The sequence below is a fragment of the Xenopus tropicalis genome, chromosome 6 (genome assembly GCF_000004195.4).
Source record: "Xenopus tropicalis strain Nigerian chromosome 6, UCB_Xtro_10.0, whole genome shotgun sequence".
NCBI classification, from domain to species: domain Eukaryota; kingdom Metazoa; phylum Chordata; class Amphibia; order Anura; family Pipidae; genus Xenopus; species Xenopus tropicalis.
This window is the reverse complement of record NC_030682.2, coordinates 28,663,845-28,688,206: the sequence shown is the minus strand read 5'-3', so window position 1 is coordinate 28,688,206 and position 24,362 is coordinate 28,663,845. Positions and strand designations below refer to the sequence as shown.

The 24,362-nt window shown below is 38.7% G+C and overlaps 1 protein-coding gene across 1 annotated transcript in view; it reads right to left on the bottom strand.

Annotated features, from left to right (window-relative positions):
- Nucleotides 1-24,362, bottom strand: part of cubn (cubilin) — a 116,709-nt gene that overhangs the window by 49,836 nt on the left and 42,511 nt on the right. Inside the window, exons 28-31 of the mRNA XM_012965626.2 lie at nt 18,028-18,187; nt 9,279-9,460; nt 4,033-4,207; nt 3,739-3,920 (exon numbers count right to left, since the gene is read on the bottom strand). Of these exons, the coding sequence (XP_012821080.2) occupies nt 3,739-3,920; nt 4,033-4,207; nt 9,279-9,460; nt 18,028-18,187 (699 nt within the window). The remainder of the gene's footprint in view (nt 1-3,738; nt 3,921-4,032; nt 4,208-9,278; nt 9,461-18,027; nt 18,188-24,362) is intronic.

Sequence of the window (24,362 nt, the reverse complement as noted above, 5' to 3'; positions counted from 1 at the left end):
TAGAAATGTGGGATCAGGGTGCACATACCCCAGACCTGCAGGTAATTCATACCATAGAATTATAGCAGGCACTCACAGATCCATGAGTAGGTGTTGTTATAGTAAATGAAAAAGTATTACTTTATTACAAAGGTGGACAGAAAGCCTCACATGTTTTGTGCATAAATGCATTTAATCATTGTCTATGAATAAGTGCATTTGTGTGTGAAATGCATTAGATTGTCTGTACACCATATGTCTTTTTCATTTACTGCAAGAACTACCTGTGGATCTTAATGACGGATAACGCAAACTAACTTAACTAATAAGTATCTATAGCGAAAAAATGTATTTGCATGTACTCCACTATAAACCCTAACTGACATTATGGAAAGGCTTACACATCGCTTCAGCTTTACGAAGTTGAGCAAAGTTTCTTGCAGGCAACTGGAAAGTCGGAGCGATGTGTAAGCCTTTCCACTGGTGATTCGTATTGTTGCTGGTGGAAAGGCACTTTGAAGAGATAAGTCACCCTCGGTAGCAGAAAATTCTCTTTTGATGAAGTGCCTTCTTCTACATTGTCTATAAACAAGCAGAGTGTATATACTGTATGTGCATGCCATCAATGAGATCTAATGGAAAAAATACACAAATCACAAGCAATGAAAATAGTTTTATATGCACGTAGTTTCGGTAACATGGGACTGATGGGCACATCATTTTAAGTCTTAAGAGTTATTTTCCTGCCAGCTGTGTATAAAGCACATATTGCAGGTTTTATAGAGATGAAAGAACTTCTTGTATATTCTGGTGCAATTGGTAGCAGATGCTAAATAAAATAAGAGGATTGCTGCCTACATATAGCACACATATATAAAGCTTATGGCTATGGTTAGAGCTAACATAATGTTTTTCTTTGTTCCTGTAAACAAAAGTAATGTGTGATGTCTGAGCTTGTGTAGGGGAATATATTCATAGGACTAAAAACCATTGTTGACAACACTGCATGATTATGAGCCCTTAAAGGGGTAATTCGCCCAAGGGTTAACATTTAGGGGCTGGTGTAAGGAAATGTAAGGCAAGTCTGTTCACTTGCATTTTCTGCTTGCTTTTCTTTTTACCCTGATCCTGTTTTGTAAACCCATGTGTGTTTGTTCTTTTGCAAGTGTTTTTTGGCAAAAAATCAAAACTTTGCCAGGTTTTAGGTGGCTTTCTAGATAAGGGTTTATTTAATAATACATCCCATACCCAGTTTGTGCTTTAATTATATATATAATGAGCACTGATAATATTTGTCATTAAAGGATAAGGGAGATGCCAAAAGCCTAGGGGTTGACCCTACAGGAAATCACAAAGCCTGTAAAAGCAACAAAGAAGCAAAACTTCTCCCACCAGGGAGGAAGGGAAACCTCACACAGATTTCCTAGGCTATTTGTATTTCCCATGTGTATGGCATGGCAGTAATACTGCACACAGACCTGCACACTTACACATCCGCCACAGCTGCTAGAAAAGGAAAATCTTATGTATTTTACAAATTGATTTCTTAATTGTATAAAGCAAAAGGGGAGTGCCATTTTTCAGTTACACAAAAAATTGCAAGGATTTTGGATGCATTTAAATATAAAAGCAAACAGAGTTGTATCAATTTCTCTCCACTTCAAATTGCAACTGGAAAGTAGTAGGGAAAGTCCCTCACCGAATTAGTTACAAATGTAACTACCTTCACAGCAGACAGAGAAAGAAAATCTATTAATGCTTGCTAGAAAAAACGGGAGTTTTGGAGTGCTTTTACTACAACACTCCTGTAATATTAGTAACGCTCCCTTTAACAAAGTAATAATATCTAAACAAGTATTGTAGCATATATCAATTGTCCCATCATCCTATAAAGTATGGGATACGTGGGAGTTCCAGGGTGCTTTTACTACAATGCTGTAGAGAAATTGGAGAGAAATTGATACAACTCTGTTTGCTTTTGAAACTGGTAACATTGTTTTGAGGCTCATGTTAGCCTCAGTGAAATAGCAACTAACAATTGATGCTCCCTGGAGAACTGATAAGATCTCTGATATACCCCCTGCTATTTTTAATGGGATTTTCTTTTTTCTTTTCTATTTATTACTTATGTAAGTTTTATTATAAATTAATAAAGGTTAAATTTTAATTTCACGATCTACTAAAACTCTGTGTTAACTAAGTGAGTCCAATTAGGCAACTAAATAACGGTGCAGTTAATTGAAGTCTGTTGTGGAACACCCGTTAGGGAGTTTCTTAAGTTGGTTTTTTGATAATATAATAATTGTTTGGTTAGAAGCTCTACTACAGTTTATATAAATAACTTGCTGGGTAGTCATGTAGGAACTATTCAAGTTGAAGCTTAACTCTCCTTAAAAGCCGCAAGCGGGGGAAGAACTAAGGCTGTGAAACCAATGCTTTGGTCTTGGCTGTCTGTCTCCTTCTAATAGCTAATGGCATGGGAGGATCAAGCATGTGAAAGAGGCTTGTGCCCTGGTCAGGAGACACTGTTCTCATGAAATGCAACAATGCAGGGAGGTTCAGGCTGAATCGCTGTGAGTAATGTAATTTATTATTACTGAAGGACAAGGCATTGTTGCCAACAGTATCAAATATTTAATGCGGGCGGCAAGTCTCCCCATGTGTCATTGCCCTACTTCTGCAGGAAGAATGACCAAACTTTCATGTGGTTTTGGCACCCTGACACCTCTCCATTTAATGGTGGGGTATATCCTGATGTGCTATTGTGGCTTGTTAATTTTATGATCATAACATGTAACTAAAAACCCCTGTTTTTGAAAATACATGCACTTGCATAGATACTAAATGACTTAGTTGAAGATTGCACAAGTAATTTCCTCAGGTGCCGCTGGTACAGTAAGGGCATTGTGCATTGTGGCACTCCTTAGTGCTCTTGCACTCACATGTAGTGCAATGCTAAATGCTAATTGGTTTTTTAACTATACATTTTTTGGGGTAGAAAGACAGCAAAATCCCACACAAAGAATTTGGAATGATCTCGCAATGGCTGCAAGAATGTATTTATTGTAAAATACTATATAACGCCTGATTAACAGAAGTTGGTCCCAGTTTATAAAGGGAAAACTTTGGAGTGTATATTATTTAACAAAGTGTTGGAAATGTGTCCTTCTCAAACAATGGAACACATCACATACCCCCATGGAGGGAAATAGGGCTGACTGCAACATTAGTAACCAGTAACATCTAAATGAGTTTACTGTTTCTTTACTGATACTCTAGCTACATACTGGGGATTCTATATAACTGCATATCTGAAGAGACCCATTGTCTGTGTGGGACAGACATTCTAAAACTGGGTATTTAAGTCTACAACTGACTGAAGTTCTGCTGTTCTGTTCTGGCATCACTACATTGTGCGTGCATCCCAGTTTCTACAGCCACATAACAAGCATTCCATTCTGTTCCACATGTGTGTTCCAGTGTGCTAGAAGAAGCCAGACTTTGAAACTGAATCTTTGAGGATCGCTCTTATTATAATGAAATTATATAGCACAAACACATTTACAGTTATTGAAGATTATCATCAGTTTTGCATGAGAAAGAGCCGCAAAGTTGGAATCAGTGAATCTTGCATCAATTTTGAAGCACCTCCTCTATTTTCTGATGGTGCTTTTATTTTTCAGATTAGACTGCAGTAGCAAAACTCCCTCCCCCACCGTTCCTTTTTCAGTCATAAATAAACTTACAGTAAGTACTTACAGTGACACTGTCAAAACTGCACGAACTATGAGATTCAATATCAAAATCTCTGAAAGTTAGAAGAACTCGGTGTCCAAAATCAACTCTTATCACCCAAGAGCATTCTGTGTTGTCTTCATAGGGTCTGGGGTAGTTTGGAGAATGTATCTCCCCATTAGGGGCCTGAAACACTCCCCCACAACCTAAAAATTGAATACAGAATAATAAAATATAGAGTTATCATATCAGATATATATCATATCAGATATTTATCAGATAAATATATTTAAGTGTACCAAAATTGTTGAATTTTACCTCCAGGAATTTCTCTCCAAGTAGTATTAAATCCTCTGCCACTGACATATGCATCAGTCTTGAACCGGACTGTCATTGTATTCCCAGTACTAGAGACCTGCAAGGGATTCTCTTGGGGTCTAGGGGCACATAACTGAGCCAATCTTGGAGAGGAGACTCCAGGCCCACCATAAATCTGAAGTGATGAGAGACATTGGCAGTTAATGATAAGTCCAAAGAAATATGTTTTATTGCATATCTTATATATTTTGCATAGCCTACTATAACTAGTAGGGCAGTGGCAATGATACAAATTACAATGACAATAGCAACGATATGCTGAAAATACAACATGAGATTTTGTGTGAATCACAGTAAAATTATAGGATAATTAAAACTATGATTTCCCCCTATATTCAAAACAGGATGCCCAACTAATCTGCTATTATTCTTGAAATAGTCACCCCAGTAGTTAAACCATCTGAGGAACACATTTGACTGATTTAAAAAGAAATAAACATAAGTAGATCATACAAAGCTATTTCTCAGTGGAGACAATATGGGAAGTAGTGCCTGTTGGTGGGACCAGTAATGCCCTAAAAGATGTACAATTTCAATAAATTTTTCTGACATTGGTCATTGTCATTGGTTTGGTGTATGGGGCCCTAATTTGGTGCTGGGCCCAGTAACTGCTACTTTTACAACTAGATATATGTTTGGTTTCCCAGAACATGGAGCTCCTAGCTTTCATTCCTAGGACATAATGAAGTCTTTGTTAAGAAAGCATCTTGGCAAATACAGCTGGGAACTCATTCAGTTCCACTGTGCTGCCAGCAAGTTCTGTACACTTGGACAGGACTGGAATGGAAACTGGTCATTGCCATTAAATTTCCCACATTAAACAACAGTACGATATGCATAAACCCACAGCTGCATTTTTGTAGATACAGTACCTAACATATATTAATCTCATTATTAAAAGAAGCATAATGAAAGAACTTATATGCACAACTAAGGCTGTAATTACAAACCTATACTTTGTTGACTTCCTTGCTTTGCATCAGTATAATTGTAAACTTGATAATCATAGGATTAGATAAATAAGGGGAACACTACCAAAATATAAATGTGTCATACTGATTTCGGCCCTTTTTGAAACACACTGTGTGTAAAAGTTGTAGAAACTGCAATAAGTAGTATTTTTTCATCAGAATATAATGTATATTATACAATCGTCATGAATATCCAGTAAAATATATCCTTATAAATGGTGCTTAGTAATATCATCAGTTATTATAGGTGCTTAGTGATGTCGTTTGTGTCACATAATATTAGAAGTCCCTTCAGAGTTACATGACTTGTAATATCCTTAGATTAGGGGGTGCATACAGTAATTCCCTATTTAATTAAGCGCTGCTATATTGTTTATTTGGTTTTTGCTCTTAATTCAAAGACTTGATTCTATTGCTGTGTATGGTTCAATGTACATACATCAGTCTAGACCTGAAACTTAAAAACTATTGCTCCCAATAATCGTACCTCTTTATTGGAATTAATGTATGTTTTGTATGTTTTTGTTGAACTCTGGTACTCTGGAGAGTATAAAAACTTTCTACACCCCTTAACCAAACCCACAAGTCTTGCATGTCTGAGTTGGGGAAAAAATACAAAATAAGGACATTCTGCTATACAGCCATTCTCTAGTATGTTATGCTATTTGGCCTTGTTTTCTTGGGCACAGGTTTTAAAGCCACATTAGGGCAGGAACCATTTTATGTTATAAAGTAGTTACTTAATACAGGTATGAGATCTGTTATTTGACAGAAAACTCTGAATTATAGGAAGGCCATTTCGACTTAATTTCAATCAAAGATTTATAAAAATTATTTAGTTTTTCTCTGTAATAATAAAACAGTACCTGTACTTGATCCCAACTAAGATATAATTACCCCTTATTGGGGGCAGAACAGCCCTATTGGGTTTATTTCATGGTTAAATGATTCCCTTTTCTCTGTAATAATAAAACAGTACCTGTACTTGATCCCAACTTAGATATAATTACCCCTTATTGGGGGCAGAACAGCCCTATTGGGTTTATTTAATGGTTAAATGATTCCCTTTTCTCTGTAATAATAAAACAGTACCTGTACTTGATCCCAACTAAGATATAATTACCCCTTATTGGGGGCAGAACAGCCCTATTGGGTTTATTTAATGGTTAAATGATTCCCTTTTCTCTGTAATAATAAAACAGTACCTGTACTTGATCCCAACTAAGATATAATTAATCCTTAGTGGAGGCAATGCAATCCTATTAGGTTTAATACATTTTTAAATGATTTCTTTAGTAGTTAGAAGGTATGGAAATCCACCCCTTATCTGTAAACCCCTTGGCCCAAGCATTCTGGATAACAGGCCCCCACACCTGTACAACAAATGTAACAGCTTAGTAACTACCAACATCTCACAGAGGCCTTCGGCTTTAATATTAATATCAATATTTTGGGCTTATTATTATTGAGTCATTTCTTTTGCAGGTTATAGACTTGTGGTCCTGTAAATGTCTTTTAGTGATTTAGAGATATGATTTTAAGTGAACCAGAAATAATTTTTTACCTTGGGTTAAACTAATGCCAAAATAACCCTACTTTTCCCTTAATTCAGGCCTCTGTCTGTTCAGACCTCTTTCTTGTGCATGGGTAGAAAGACAAGTTAACTACACTATATTATTTTAATACCCAAAATACAGCCAAATTTTTATAAAAACAGCTAAACAGAGGTATCAAATACTTTTATATACAATATTGCTTGCTATTGTGAGCAGCTCAAGCACAGGATGGGCAGGGATGTGCTGAAAATTGAGCCCCCAAATTTCTCATATCTTGGGGGAGGCTAAAGGAATAGGCTTGCTGACAGCATAGAATACAAATATATCTTCTGTGTAGCCATACCCAAACCTTTGGTCATAGCTGGCAATGCATATAATGGGTTCATTTTCCCTCAGCCACTAACTGGTGTAACTTCTGAAATATTTCCTGCAGTTTTCACCACAGAATGTCTCTGTTAAAACTCAGGGACTTGGCTTCATGCTGTCGCTATCATCTAAGGACCCTGCTCAGCATTTTTGGCTACTGTTCTGCAATGTGTTCAGTAGCCCATCTGGCCAAGGCCTTCAGCATGCGGGGGGGGGGGGGGGCTGGTATTAATAAAGAGAGCTCAGTGTAGTAAGTTTACACAGCGTGCCAGGGTGCCTTGGCCCCTGCATTACTCACAGCTCATGCAGAATACGTGACTGGGGCAAAAGGCCAGTAGGGGGTGCCAAGACCAAACTTGAATGCTAACTTCACTGGCCTACCCAACCCCGACAGGAGCAACAGGAGCTCCATAATTACTTCTGTGCCTATGCAAGTAGTCAATGCAGGGCACAATTTAATAATTGGCACCCTGTGGCAGATACAGTCATTATAAATAAATCTTTTACCCTAAACTAAAAGTTTTGCACATAATGAAGAGCTACACAACTAATTCACACTGCTTCTAAATGCTAAAATGTAAAATAGGTTAAAACTCTTTTAGCCGCACAAATACCAAAAAAAAATCTTTACATTCCAAGAAAAAAAACCCAGAAAGGGTATAACTCTGACAATGAAATGCAATGGCATGTAAATAGAATTTCAATGCCGTGATTGTGTTCTCTGCTAGAGTGCACTGTACCCTTAGTGCAGCCGATGGTTTAATCTGCTTTTATCATTTGCTTCTGCCCTGTTAGCTCTATTTATTGTTCAATTTAACTCAGCATTCCAAAGTTCTGAGCAATGGAAGAGCAGATTTACGTGGCTGACTAGCATGCAGATTAATATGAGCTGAAACTGACTGCTTTGTGCTATGGGTGGAAGTGTAAAAAAATTATACACGCAGTGCATTCCCATGATGCTTACTGTAAGCCCAACAAAGTTAGTTTTAAAAACAAGTTCAGCCTTCTGTGTAGTATAAAAAATGTTTTTGTTATTCTTTGAATAAACACAAGACAAACTAAGTGTGCATGAACACTCCCTGCACTAACTCAGTCCTGCTGGACCCTTGTGTAGAGTCACTGTTGATTAGAAGTGGGAAATGATGGGAAATGTAGCCCCTTTCTGCCTCCCAGCTCTTTCCATTGTTATTAATAATACATATCTTACTGGGACTCAAAGTACAGAATCAATGGAAATGTAGTGCACATAGGTGCCCTGTATTTAACAGTGATCAGATAGTATTTCATACAGAACTCTTGCATCCTTTGTTCTTGTAATCAATGCCTGATGCAGCTGCTTTCTGTCTTCCCATTCATTTGCCCATGGTTTTGCCAATGATGACCATGACAGTAGCAGCACCTTGTTTGTAGGCATTCATTTTGTCCCTATTAAGGGTGCGTGCCAGTTATATAAATCTTCTAGCATTGAACTAGAAGAGGGTCTAAAAGCTGAGGCTAGAGGCACTTAAGTTGGCCATATACGCACCGATAATATTGTATGAAACCTCGGTGCGTGTATGGCAACTCGGCGAGGCAACTGATATCGTAGAAGGCAGCTGATATCAGTTGACTCGCCGATCAGGCGGGTTAAAAGATTTTGATCAGTCGCCATTGAAGGCGCCTGAGCAAAATCTGCCTTCAGGGCTGAATCGACAGGAGGTAGAAATCCTATTGTTTCTACCTCCATATCTGACGATTCAGCCCTAAATGTCAGTGGAGGGTTGGAATGATCTTTCGTGCGACTGATGGTCCCACGAAAGATTGTGGCGCGTGGCCAGCTTTAGTCACTACACTTCATTGTACTAGAAAAAGAAAATGACTTAATAGACCCCAGCCTGTCAAAGTGACATTTTATAATTAATTGTCCATATCCTTAAATAGAAAAATAACACAAATCCAAAGTGTTTTAAATAAGAAAACAAAAGAAACACAACATGGCCTGTATTTATTAGGTCTATTACGTTCATAGGAATATATTGTTGCCTGTTATCAATATAACAAATGTGACTTTCTGGACTAGCATCGACTAGCACCGAGTAGCACTTTAAAAATACAGTTCACCTTTACAAAATGTAATATCTTCATATAGTATACCATAAATAATGACTTTTTTTTAATATGCTTTCTATTTTTACCAGTGTTGTAGAGAAATATATAAACTTATTTATGTAGTGCTATACCAGTACTAGTATATTCTAACTTATTGTTATAGTCTTAAATGAACTAGAGGGACAGTAGCAGTTTTAGGCCTTACCTCCAGCACATCATAACTGCACGTAGAATGGTATTCTATATTGAACTCCCAAATGGTGATCTGGATGCTACTCCCTGGGGAGGTTTGTATGTGCCAGATACATTCTCTGTTGTCGGGGTACCTCATTGGAAACCCGGGACTGGTGAAGGAGCCAAAAGGACCAGACAATTCTTCGCCACATCCTGTAAAATCATAAACACTGTTTTAAAAACTGGATGTACCAGTTATTGTACAGCATTAACAGAAATCATTTAAAGGGATTCTGTCATGAATTTTATGATGTAGTGTTCTAAATTTCTAAATTACACTGTTTACAGTTTACACTGATCCTGAGCTTTCAGAAGGAGCCAGTGCTACATATTAGAACTGCTTTCAGAAAGCCTATTGTTTCTCCTACTCCCATGTAAATGGAGGAGTCCCAAGCCAGACTTGGATTTTTTACTGTTGAGCGCTATTCCCATATCCACTACTTTTAATACTACAGCTGTTGGGGAGCTACTGTCTGGGGGGTGATATCCTTGGAGAGTGATATCACTCCAACTTGCAGCTCAGCAGTAAAGTGTGACTGAAGTTTATCAGAGAACATGGATGTTGCACCCTGGGAAAAGAATATGGCTTGCCACATGTGAAATTTCAAAATGAATTATAAAAAAATCTGTAAGTTCTTTTAAAAAACGGATATCAATGCAGGATTCTGCTGGAGAAACTCTATTAACGGATACATTTGAAAAAAAAAACATGTTTTTTGATGACAGTATACCTTTAAATACAATGCTATTATATAGGGTTGTCCAATGATTGGCTCTTCATGCTCATGTGGAGATCTGGGAGTTTTACTGCAAAACATACGGCCTGTGGTGCTGACAAATTATAAGGTTTCTTTAAAAGACACACTCAGCCTGGATTGCTTGGTCATCTCTGGTGAGATGGAAGGATTAAGCTGATTTATTTCATGCTGAGCAGAAACAAAGGACAAGAGCCCCATGGCTGCAGTTAAAACAAACAAGGAACCTTCTATTGGCTAAAATGTTTAAGCTTTCCCTACCCCTGCCTCCTCTTTGTATTGGGTAATATTGGTAGTTTCTCTGTGGACCCAATACTGACCCCATTTCCTTACATTGGGCAAAGACATGGTCATCATATTGTTGTCTAAAGGGGATCTAAACCTTTTTTTTTTTCATACTTTTTTTGCATTTTACATCCCCAAAGGTTTGCTTTCTCTATAGTCACACCATTGATTCCGTGTATAGGGGACTCTACTGTTGTGTGCAGTCTTAAAGAGGAACCATTGCAAAAATGAAAATATAATATAAACCTCATCGTACAGAAATTAGAAACTGTCAAAAGTTGTGCTGGTCAGTTATTTTGTTATTTTATTAGTTTTAGTAATTTGAGTTAGCTCTAATACATCTTCTAGGAAAGGAAGCCCCCCTTAAAGATGTCAATCAAAATCTGAGCCTTACTTCTGCGTGAACAGAGAATAAGGGAGACATTTTGCTGAGAGAGGGTAAATGAAGAGGAACTTGATTATTTCAAAATCTGTACAGAATTGTTAACTGATAACATTTAGAAAGTTTAATAATTCCACGAGATAAAGCTTATATGAAATTTTCATTTTTGCAATACTCCCCTTTAGGGCAAGGTCACACAAGTGCAGGCTGACAAACCGCCTCTATGCTTAAAAAAATCTTTTAGTTGTGCCTGCACCTAAAAGCATTAAATCCACACCAGGTGCAGCCAATATCCGCCAATAAATGGCAATATATAGGCTGAGCGTGCCTGCACCCAGGCAGATTCAGTGCTTCTGGTTGCAGGCACAACTAGATATTTTTTTTTAAACATAGGGGCATATTGTCAGACTGTGGATCTGCACTTCACAGGCTGACAATCTGCCCCATGTGAGGCCTTAAGGACTTTTGGCATATAGTGACCAGTATGCCAGTGAAGCATCAGCAGAGGCTTAAATGATATACAGTGTGCAAGACTGTCATTTTAGCTACAATATATTTTAAGATAGCATTGCCCTAACTCCCCTGTTAATAGTCACCCCCGAAAAAGATATGGAGGATTCCCTGTTACTAATTGCCGGTATTAAATAAAGCCAACTGTGGAACAAACGCCCTTTGTCCCTCAGTCATTATACATTCCTGTGGAGCCAATTCTGCCTTCCGGAAGAAACGAGCAGATCAGAGCTGCTATTATGACTAAGCCTCTCTCAGTGGAAAAGCCTTGTGGAAAACTGACCAGTCATCCTACTTGCTGCTGCTATTTCCTTTATAGTTATTATTTTAACAGTGAATATCTTCTCACATTTCTCAATAAAGGACATGCCGTTGGAACACTACATGCAACGTGTGATCCAGTCTAGCAGCTGGAGGTAAGAAGCTGTGCCTCCAACTGGTAAGCCAACTGGAGAGTTAAGTTTTACCCCTAAAACAGCTATTATTATAAACATAATCCTTTCCAATCTAACTAATAAGCAACTAATGGGCTAACATTCAAAATAGGCCCTGACAATTAAAGCAAATAGAGGCCAAATGCAGAAGCACACCGGCCCACTAAATAATAACTGTTTGTGGCAGTGATCCCACATGTTGCTCACCACGCCCAGTGACCCATTCTTAAATGTATGGCTTGGAGGCAAGTTTTCGAATCACAGAGACACAGTTTTACTCCAAGCAAAGGCTCCTGCAGGCTAACAGTCAACATGGAGCTACAAAATAGCCAATCAACTTTTTACATCTAAGCGTTGATCATGAGTAAAAAAGTTGGGGATCTCTGGTCTATGCAGGCAAATATGTGACCAAATAACCTATTGTCAGTTAATCTCTATGCAAGCAATCTCTATACTTTTTATAGCTCAAGAATCAGAGACAAAAAATACATAGGGATAAAAATATTTGTGGTAAATGTCACCAGATTACTTATGGGTTAATTTAGGAATGGGTTAACTTGGAAATTATCTACAATGTAAAATTAAGTCTGTATAATGCATCCTATCCTATGAAATATGGTGTAATATAGAAAGCCAACATTATCCAGAGCCGTGCATCATTTATAACCCTTCCTTCCCCAGTGGATCTAACAGGCTACTGCCACACATGGCGGATTCTCGGTCTGTGGATAAATGATGGTTAAGAATCCAGTTCTTCTCTCCTAAAAGCTTCTTGATGTGCCTACACATTGCGTTGGTCTAGGAACAGGCACATGGCAGCACAAAACTACTTAAGTATGTGTGCGCGCTGGGGTTTGCTTGGAGGGGTTGAACTTGATGGACTTTTTTCAACCCAACTTAACTATGTAACTATGTAATATTCCCAAAGGATTTAGAATTCTTTTGCTACAACACATCACTTGCCAAATGGAATTTAGTGGAAATTGTATGTGTGCCTGCATCTGGACATGTGCGAAATGGCAGCAGCCTATGGGAATCTGTCTCTGGTTAGAATAAAAGCAAATGCTGCTTGACAGGAAGGCTAAGCACTACACCAACTCTGCCTTGAAGGTCCTGCTTTAATATGATTATCCACCTTTGTATACATTATGTACACTACACAGCTGGCCAATCCCTTATCACAGAGCAACTCTGCATACAGTTATCATGGCGCACCATGATTCTTGAATGCCTGGCAGGGCATCAAACATTCATCTGCACAACATCATCAGTAAACCAACCAAAGAGAGTTATACTCCCCTAGACACTGATCCATTGACCACTGCTGCTTTGGCTTAAAATGAAATGGGTAAAACTGAGTATTTTTCCTATTTCCTATTATCTTTTTCACATGGGAACTGCCCAGTCTGTGACCAGATTTAGATGCCTTTGTCTTGCATACTGGAATTCTCCAGTGAAGACAATGCCCAGTGAGTCAATCTGTTTGGGCTGGTTTTTATTAGAAAGAATTTTGGCTGAGAACATAGACAAATTATATCTGTGAATGACTGGTGAACGTATCAGATTTTTAGTTTTTAAGCATCACATACAAATATTGTCTCCTAAGGCATGGCAATCTTCACTGGAGAGTGAGCAAATACTTATGAAACCAGTTCCATTCATATTATACAAGAAAATATGCCTAAATTCAGTTGTCTTGGAATCATACAGCCTGTATATTCAATGTATTTTTTAAAGGACAAGTTGCACAATCATGGATCATTTGCTATACACCGAAACAGACATGTATAAGGAAATGAGTAGCAACTAAATGTTTGATGTTGGACGCTGTTTTATCAGACATATGAATAAAGATTGATCGTTTTTAAAGTATTCTTGTGGCGGTTCCTGAGTTTTCCTGGTATTCACTGCCAAAAGTTGCTGATGTGCCGGTTGGTACAGACATGTATAGCTTATAATGAACAAAGGGAGCCTTAATTGAAAATCTCTAGGTGTATGAGTATAGCGTAACGGCAAAGTTCAATGACATTGCATCAAACAGTAAATAAATGTAATTTTTTTTTTATGTATACATACCCTAAGGTCTAAAAGGGCTCATTTGGAACCCAAAGGCACAGCTTTACTCAGAAATGGGAGCAAAAATGCACCCATCTAAGTGCTATACACATAGCGCTTGCACTTACGTGCACATATTACATTACATTACATTAACATTTATTTATAAAGCGCCAACATATTCCGCAGCGCTGTACAATAAGTGGGTTACATACATTGGACATACAGAGTAACATATAAAGCAATCAATAACCGATACAAGAGGTGAGCGCTCTGCATCAGTTTTCCAGATGAATCCGCCTCTGTTCTAGGTGCAACAAGTTTGGGTGAAAGAGAACCCTGTATTAATTTTCTGGTGCTTAGTGGTGCTTTAAGGGGATCTAGCACAAAAATAGAAAATGAACATAAGCTCAGTCTCACTGAAATAAATAAAACTTTCTAAAAATAATCAATTAAAAATTCTGTACTGAATTATGAAGTTACTCTTCATTATCCCCCTTTTATTAATCCCTTTAGTCTCCCTTCATTCTCTCTTCATACAGGAGGTGGAGTCAGATTTTAATTGACAGCTAGGTCAATTTCTTCTTTTGGGAGGGTTGCACCCTTTGCCTATTACAGAAGGCTCCGGCAGAAATCCTGTCTTTCTACATGTAGGATTTGTGCCAAAGTCAGTTATTTTGTTAGATTTTGATGCGCAGGAGTCAGATGAGTTAGCTTTACTATATCTGCTAGGAAAGAGAGCCTCCCTAGGAGATGTATAAGACCTACCTATAAATCAAAATTTGTCTCTGACTTCTGCTTAAAGAAAGAATGAAGAGAGACAAGTTGCTGAGAGGGAGAAAGGGAAGAGTTACTTAATTATTTCAGAAATTGTACAAAGTGTGTAATTGATTATATTTAAAAGGTTTTATATTTACAAGAGATAAGCTTATATCACATTTTAATTTTCACGATGGTTCCCCTTTAATGCTGTGCCATGTGGATCACAGACAGTAGGATGGGCGTGTAACTGTGTACCCATGTCCCAACCACATATTACTCCTTCCACCACAGGTGCAATTTAAGGTGGGTATATATAGGCTCATGCCTGTAGGCAACAGAACAAGTGGCGCGCCATCTGAATGATCAAATAGTGTACACAGCGCAATCTCTTTTCTATAGTTTAGGTTGTTTGGGCAGACAGCCTGAACAGAGGACTTATGGTCATAAACTGGCAGATATGGTGCATCAGCTGATTAGATCTTTAGACAGGCTCAATGCATAAAACAACCAATATGCTTAGTATATTGTATATTGTATAGTATATTGGCCAATGCTGTTAGCCCACCATACACATATAGAAAACTATAGAAAATATAGAAACTAAAAATTGCACAAATCACAATTGGTACAAGTAAAGCCAACTTAACTAACCAGCACAAATCTTTTTCCTTTAGTATCTACTTCAACGCGTGCGTCAGATGCTGCATGCATATATTAATACACTGTTATTATGGGTAAAATACATGGCAAACTGTGACTTTCTTGCACTTGCAATACATAAACCCCCATATATTTGTTTACCCATCCGCTGTTTAAGTTTGGGTTTTATACCAAATTTTTATCCTTTGAAAGAAAGAAATGGCCTGCTTCTTGCACAGATTTGTAACATTCTCTATCAAATAAAGCCATTTGGACTCAAACTTCTTACAGATAAAATATGCTATGAAAGCGTTAATGACTGCATAAGAAAAATACTTTTCTGGAAACTACTGCCACATAATGCAACGCATTTTAGAATTTGGAGACCCCCAGGGGAAATTACATAGAATGTCTAGCCCAGGCTGTTGCTAGGATACTAATCAATAAACATAACATTTTCCAGAAATCCCCAACACCACCACCACACTTTGACTCAATAAAGACAGCAATCAGGGCAGATTGTACAAATCCGTGAGTCACTGAGCACTCTCATTTCTTGTGGGTCGGAGGCTCCGTCTGAAAGGCCAGTTTTCTGCTGACAGAAACAAGTACTTTCTCAATCACAGATATTGGCAAAGTACTATATGCTTTTGGATCTGACAGTGGGGGCGCGCAATGCAAAACCACGGATAAAGATTTAAAGCTTGAGGCCACAAAAGTTTCATAAGGGAAATGCGCAGCATCTGATTCAAATTAAGTTCTGTTCCTAAATAGAAACGACTTGTGCATTTACATATCAAATTCATGTAATGTGAACTAGGAGGATCTGCAACTATATCCGGATAAGAATATCTGGATGTAAAAAAAGCTATTTGTTGGTCCTTTAGGTGGGGAGAGTCTCAGCAATTTCATTTAAAGGTGGCCATGCATGTGTAGTTTTTTTAAAGATATTTCCGTTATCGTGAGACCAAGCTTATCATGAAACGATCGCTTAAAAGTATGATTTGTTCACCGACCATTTCAAGCAATATCATCTAGCTGAAGCTAAAGTAAAAAGGAAAAATTGTGGTAGCTGCCTGCTTGGTTCTGCAAACTGACAGATTTCATTGTTTAAAGACAAACTTTTTTAAACCTGCATGATCGATTTTCTGACCGATGTCCGATGAAAGATCGATAGATGTATGTTCGTTCAGTGCACACCAACCATGCCAAATATACCTTTTTAGTAGTATGTGCCACTGGGTAATCCTAAATAGAAAATTGCCTTTTAAGAATTAAGGCCAATACCCTGGGATCATAGGATTCACAATGCACACAAACAAACCAAGGGCACACATACGTTAGGCCCCATCAGCCAATAATGGACGTTTTTTTAATGGAGTTTTGTCTTTTGCTTCCACACTTCTTCCTGTTAAAGTTAGAGCTACATTATTTCTGATACTGGATATATTTTGTCAGACATAGGGGCGTGCCCCCTAAACGTTACATGGTTTGCAACTAATAAATAGCAGGGTTCATCCCACTTAAATAAATCCTGTTGTGCCAGTATTTGTGCATATTTTGGTTAATCTCCCCGTGGACCCATTTACCATTATAAATTGTCTTATGCCATCTATGCTACACACACATATACACACATTGCGTGTATTGGTACAGCATTCTTACACCCAATTAAATGCTATAGGAATTTGCCTGCTGATGAACAAAACCCAGCTTTGTCAGAGATTTCTGCTGTGTCCTCACCAGATAATTATCACTGACAGACAAGCAACCAATAAATCATTCCTATTATACACTATGCACAACTAGCCTTTGGCTGTATGACCTCCAGTCATGACTTAAGTGCCTTTGAAAATGGGAAAGATTTAGCTAAGAGTAATTTACAGATTATTGCAAAACAAGTCCTATATTTGGCCTTCCCCAGTGCCCCAATATTGCATCTCCTGTAGGGTTAAGACTTGTCTAGGATCAAATAGAACGGGTAAGTCTTCTACCAGAGAAACTTGCTGTTGATGTTTGGTCACTGAGAAAGATAACGCTTCCCCAAACTTTGGAAACATCTACTTTAATGGTGGGGGGTTTAGACATGTCTAAAGGAATAAGATTGTGGTCCTTCAAAAAGAGCCTTTATGACATTTGACATTATATTGATGGCTGTTCATCATCCTTGTGGGATGGGAGAGAAATTCTGGGAAAAAATATGTTCGTGAAATGTTTATAGTAGTTTGAGAATCCCAATATGCTTTGCAGTGCTTTTACATTTGGCCAAAACTGAGCAGAATCTGTTGTAAGAGTTCTTTTTATCCTCTGAAGTGCTATGTGCAGTTCATAAATGATGCTGTGTTAATGCACTGTATATCACACTTAAGCAGAAAAATTAAATATTACAGTTTCTAAGTATAAAATCATTTGAATTTGATTAATGTAATATCTATAACATGTATATATATGTATATGTATAGATATTTAAGTTATGTATTCTATCTATAATAGAATAAAAAAATAAGAAGTAGAATTTAAAATGGTTATTGATTGATTATTTGCATGATATGGGTCCTTAACTGAGGTTCTTTTCCAACAGCTCTTTGCTGTAGTAGTATTCTGGGTAAAAATCACATAATGTTTTTATATAGCTTGTGGCTGAAATGATGTCAGAGATCTAACACCATCCGCAGTGGTCTAAGCTCTTATCTGAAAGCCATTGTTCATGTCGCTGGATAATTTTTACCCCTACCAGGGTTCATAGGCAAAGTAATTGAGAAAGAAAGCTCAGCAAGACAATGGATATAACAACATGTGGATAGATAATGAACTTGAAATATGTGAAGTAGTAATATTCTAGCAGAAATGTTGGGATTATACATAATTATTTCAAGAACAGTGCCCAATAAGCCTTACCATTGACATACCACTGCATCTGAAACCCTGGTCGTGTAATTGTATCATCTGAATGGAAGACAACATGGAGGCTTGTTCCAGTTGTGGTACCAGATGGGGGTAACTGATTTCCACAGTAGGTTCCAATGAGTCTTGCCTGCTTATCTGGCCCATCATAAAGCTGCAAAATAATATATGTAAATGAATCATTTGTCTCTGATCTTGTTTTTTTTATGTTTATAAAAGTTGTAAGTTACTTTTTCCAGTTTACTTAAGCTTTTTTGTATTTTTGATATAAGACCAGTGTGCATCAGAGTATTCTCTTTTTTGTATTTCTGTAAAATATGTCTATGAAGATTCTCATTCATCCAGGTCATGATATACAGTATCTAGTAGAATTAAGTCTAAAACAACTGGACTTTTCTGAGTTTTTCTTGAAAACGTTTCACCACTCATCCGAGTGGCTTCTTCAGTTCAAATGACTGGTAGGGAATTCCCCGGTATTTAAACTCTTGATGGTAGTAGAGTCACAGACATCCAATCACAATGGTTCCATTGAACTTGTTCAGTTAGGTGTTAGCTGAAACTGACAGGTGTAAGAAGGTATGATCCAATCACAATGGTACCAAGATTCTCATTGATGAAGGTGTTAATCCTTCAAAGTACATGACTGGAAGTGTGAACTGTTGTGAAACTGCCGGGGCCTATATGGACTCCCAAAAATACACAAAGAAGGAGCCCCTTTGAGGCCAATTGTCAGCAGCATTAACTGTGTGACTTATAACATTGCTAAATACGTGGCCAACATCTTAGCCCCCTTAGTTGGAAACACAGTACACCACATTCAGAACTCCATGGACTTTGTCAAAAAAGTGAAGGTTAAAGCTGGAGATCGATGATACAATGGTGTCCTATGACGTAACATATCTGTTCACATGCATACCCACTGCCGAGGCAATTGATACAGTGAGGAAACGGCTGAAACAAGACACCACCCTCAGCAGCAGAACAAAGCTGACCCCATAACAAGTTTGTTCCTTAGTGGACCTATGTCTCAATACCACTTACTTCAAGCACAAGGAAGTTTTCTATAGACAAAAACATGGCTGTGCCATGGGTTCGCCTGTGTCTCCAATTGTAGCGAACCTTTACATGGAAGAAGTGGAAAAGAAAGCCCTGGACACCTTCAAGGGAACAACACCAAGTCATTGGTTCAGATATGTGGATGACACCTGGGACAAAATTAAAGAACGCGAGGTTCCAGCCTTCACCAAACACATAAACTCGGTGGACAAAATCATCACGTTCACAAGGGAAGATGTGAAAGACAGCAAACTGGCTTTTTTGGACTGTGCTATAGTTATCAAAGAGGGGAGGGACCTGGATATTGAAGTATACAGGAAACCCACCCACACAGACCAGTACTTGCTGTTTGATTCCCACCACCCTTTGGAACATAAACTGGGTGTAATTAGGACTCTACATCATCGAGCTGAAACTGTGGCATCCAATACAGAGGCCAAGGAGAAAGAATATAAACATCTAAAAGGAGCTCTGAAAACTTGTGGGTACCCAGACTGGGCCTTCATCAAAACCAAATCAAAGACCAACAGAAAGACCAGACCTACAAACAGAAGGGAGGAACACAGCAGGCGAAACAACATAGTCATTCCATATGTTGCTGGAACATCAGAAAAACTTTTCAGAAAAATTTTCAACAAACATCGCATTCCTGTGTTTTTCAAACCCAGCAACACCCTGAGACAGAAGCTGGTGCACCCGAAAGACCCAACACCCAAGCACATGAAAAGTAATGTGGTCTATGCTGTCCAGTGTAGTGAAGAGTGCTCAGACTTATACATTGGGGAGACAAAACAACCTCTCTGTAAGAGAATGGCCCAACATAGGCGGGCAAACTCCTCAGGACAAGACTCAGCGGTCTATCTACACCTCAAAGAAAAAGGTCACTCTTTTGAGGACAGTAACGTGCATATTTTGGACCGAGAGGACAGATGGTTTGAAAGAGGTGTGAAAGAGGCCATTTATGCCAACCTGGAAAAACCATCCCTGAACAGAGGAGGGGGCCTGAGACACCGCTTGTCACCAACATACAATGGCGCGTTGACATCCTTACCCCGGCAGTTTCACAACAGTTCACACTTCCAGTCATGTACTTTGAAGGATTAACACCTTCATCAATGAGAATCTTGGTACCATTGTGATTGGATCATACCTTCTTACACCTGTCAGTTTCAGCTAACACCTAACTGAACAAGTTCAATGGAACCATTGTGATTGGATGTCTGTGACTCTACTACCATCAAGAGTTTAAATACCGGGGAATTCCCTACCAGTCATTTGAACTGAAGAAGCCACTCGGATGAGTGGTGAAACGTTTTCAAGAAAAACTCAGAAAAGTCCAGTTGTTTTAGACTTAATTCTACTAGATACTGTATTTCTGTAAACAACATGAATAACTTTTAGCATTATATGGCCAGATACATTCTTAGATGTTTAGAATTTATACTGCTATCTGGTTCCTTGGCATACTGACCTTAGCAACCAGGCATGTCAGAAATATAGCACTTAATGTCATTATCATTAAAGGGAAAATATACCTCTACTTTTTGACATAATTCAGTTGAGCTTATGTGGAAAATATGCATACACTTCCAAATATGCCTTTTTTTAAACAAACTTCCCTTACCTGTTCCCAACCCCCTGTAGCCACAAAGAGTGATCCAACCCCTCCCTCAACTTTTTCCATTGTGAAGTAATACATTTGGGGACTTCCAGAGAATCTGTTCACCACCTACTATAAAAAGCAAAGGGACTTCAAGTCCATCATTTCATATAAACCCAACTAAATGAGCCCATGTCAGATCGGGAGGTATATGTTCAATTTATAGATAGATTGTGAGCAAATTGAAAACAAAGATTTGCTAATATAATAACATCTATTCTCTAACTATCATCACTCATTTTGCAGGTTACACATTGCCATGAAAACACTGAATGTACACTAAGACAGTCCATGTATGAAAATGGAAGGCACTGAACTAGGCCTCAGGCTGTCTTATTTAGTCCAGTTCATCCTCTGTCAGACCTATGACCTTATAGCTGCTTTTCAACTGCAACTCCCAGAATGCCCAACAGTCTTCAGGATTTCTTTTTTGAGGTGCTGGAAACCAAGAACAAATGGCTTCAGGTTGAGAAATGCTGATATGTTGTTACTTTTTCCATCTTGAAATCAGCAGGTTTGGATTCTACCAAATCCTTAGGCTTTGCATATGGTTTGGCTGAACACTGACTTCGGCTTAAAGGAGAAGGAAAGGCTAAGTCACTTGGGGGTGCCAAAATGTTAAGCACTCCCAAGTGACTTTAATCGCTTACCTTTTCCCCCGGGCTGGTGCCCCTGTTAGGAGAGAACAGCACCAGCCCAGGGTAGCAGCGAGCGCTTCCTTCTTCCTTGTTGGCACGCTTGTGCATGCGCAGTAGAGTGAAAAGCCGAACTTTAACAGCAAATTTGGCTTTTCACTCTAATGCACATGCGCCGGCCAAAGGGATTTTGCCGGCAGAAGACATACTGAAAAAGGAATCGCTTGCTACAGGTACCCCAGGCTGGTGCGGTTTTCTCCTAACAGGGGCACCAGCCCGGGGTACAAGATAAGCGATTAAAGTCACTTGGGGGTGCTTAACATTTAGGCACCCCCAAGTGACTTAGCCTTTCCTTCTCCTTTAAGTAATTTGACATTAACAATAATGTAGAAATAGGCTACAAATGTTGTACATTATGTTTTGGGCTTCTGTGCAAGACCAAGGTGACCACAGCCCTTTAGCAGGGAAGATCTATGGCTCTGAATATGTTCCATGTAACTCCCACAGCACATTGAGTATGTGCACTGTTACAAAATCCAAGATGCTAACCCCATGTGCCTGAAACATTCATGTTATAGACAGGTTTGTATATTCATATTTGGGTTTATATAAAGTTTTGTAAAGGATTCAGTATTAAGCTTTTTGAGTCCAAAAATTATGGATTTGGTGCATCCACACTCAAATTATGGACAGTTTTTTTAACTGAGCAGACCTTTGAAAAGGTCATATACAGGGTCCTCCCCTGACGCGTTAAACTTGCACACTCATGGGAGGACATTAGGTGGTGGACTCTGCGGGGGGTAAGGGAGGCTCAGTGGGGGCCCCTGGGGGGAGTTAGGGGGTATGGGGGGACGTGGCCAGTGGGGGTACCTACAGGGCCCCTTGGGGCGGCAGCCCCGGTGGGCCCTGAACCCCCCAGTCGACCCTAGTCATATAAATGGCCCAGTAAACTACCTACTTCTTCTGGAGAGGCCAAATTAGCAGCTCATATTGGCCTGACACATTACTCCTCCATATGTAATAAAACACACTAAATCTGTCCCAATGCAGTAACCCATAGCAACTAATAAGCTTTAGAACAGTTGACCAGTAATTGTTCCCTGTTGATTGGTTGCTATAGTAAACTTAGCTTTCTGTCAGGGCTCTTTACACTCTGTTACAGCCTACCCAGGTGCATTCATATACGCAAGCATTGATATAAAGCTGCGCACCATTTCAGCATATGGTTTGAAGGGTTTTTCCATGGAATGTTAGTTCATCTGTGACTCATTTTAGGTCAATTTACCGGACTTAAAATATATATTTATGCATTTAAAAATGAATACCTCACTGGTTTCTTGCCACCCTCATCACAAAAAGCTGACATATTGCAGAGACACTTTCCTTACCTGTTGGCATACAAAGCTTGCCTCTGTAAGTTATGGGGGAAAGCTATTTTGTGTTTTCATTACCATTACATGCTATGGTACTGCAGCTTCTCAAGCTTACTCTCACTTCACTTCATGTCATTGCTCTGCCTCATTTGCAAAAAATGCTATTTTTTTCAAGGTAAAGTTTCCAGTGGCAAAACAGAAAATCACTGCGTTCCTCTCACACTGGGCTCTATTTATACATTTTCTGTTGCACAGTTAGAAGTGTTGCCACCTAGCAACCACCAAAAAGAGACTGTTCCTGCCTATACAAAATGTATGTCATTTCCTCCCAAACCACAGATTTACTCACACACACACACTGTTACTATAGGAACAGTCCCCATAGCTACTAATTACCTACGGCCTGAGGGAAAACAAACAAGTATAAGTACAACTGTGCAAAATGTTTTATTCTGGTCCAAAGTGTGCTTCTAGCCAATGCAGAATGAGTAAATATCTCAACATGCTTTTAAAGTAACCAATGGTATTTGTTTTTTGTGGACATTTCCTTTGGATTGCTGCGCCATGTGAAATAGAACGCATGTTCTAATTCTAGAACTGAATGGAATGTTAAACGTTCTAACTTTACCTAAAGACAATGTGACTGATGAATCACTGCTGTTGGGGTATAAACCAGGTTCTATGTTTGGAAGTTCACTGCAAGTCATGGGGCAGAGTCTATCAAAATGAATACAGTCTGCAGATGATTCTATTTCAGCTGATCCTTTGAATTTAACGATTGCTTATTATTCATTTTAGGGTTGTACAAAATAGCATTTATTTCAAAAGACTAACGGCAGAGAAGTCACGTTGCTGTGAGTTGGCAGGGTGTTGGCAGGGTGTGGTAAATGACAGACTTTTTCCAAAGTGAAAAACAGATATTTTTTTAAAAAAAAATCAGAGAAATGACTCATTGATGCCGTGGTGTGCATGTCTAAGAGGCATCCCAAATCATTTAGAAAGGCTGTGGCATTTTCAAAGGCAGATCTAATTTCTTTTATACCACAGACTGTACTGCAGCTGCATCAGGGCTTGTGTCCTTGCCAAACAGTTAGAGGAACCAGCACTCCCATAACAGCAGTCACATGGGGTTAAAAAGGGTCTCTGATCCTCTTTACTATTACTCTGTGTAGTACAGTTAATATTAGTATCTATACAGGCATGCAAACACACCCCGTTCCTATTTCTCCTGCTGTCTGCTGTACATATACTGCAGCCAAGTGAGGCCAAACTTGGGGCTTTGGCAGTTTCTGAATTATAAATGTGATGGCTGCACGTTAACCTACAAGAAAATGTATCCATATCTAATGAGAGTTTGACTATATGGCTGTGTCACATTCATAACATGAATATATAGAGCCATAACAATATTATTAGTATTATAATGCCCTCTTTGTAAAATCTGGGGTCCTCTTTAAGGGATTCAAAGAGACCAGGCTTCATTTTTTCTTATATGAAGCAGTTGTATTTGGGATGGTACCTGCCTATTACATACTGCAGCACATAGAGAGAGTAAGTACTTCTGCTGCATGCCTTTGTAAAAATTAGAGATATGGCATGTCAATT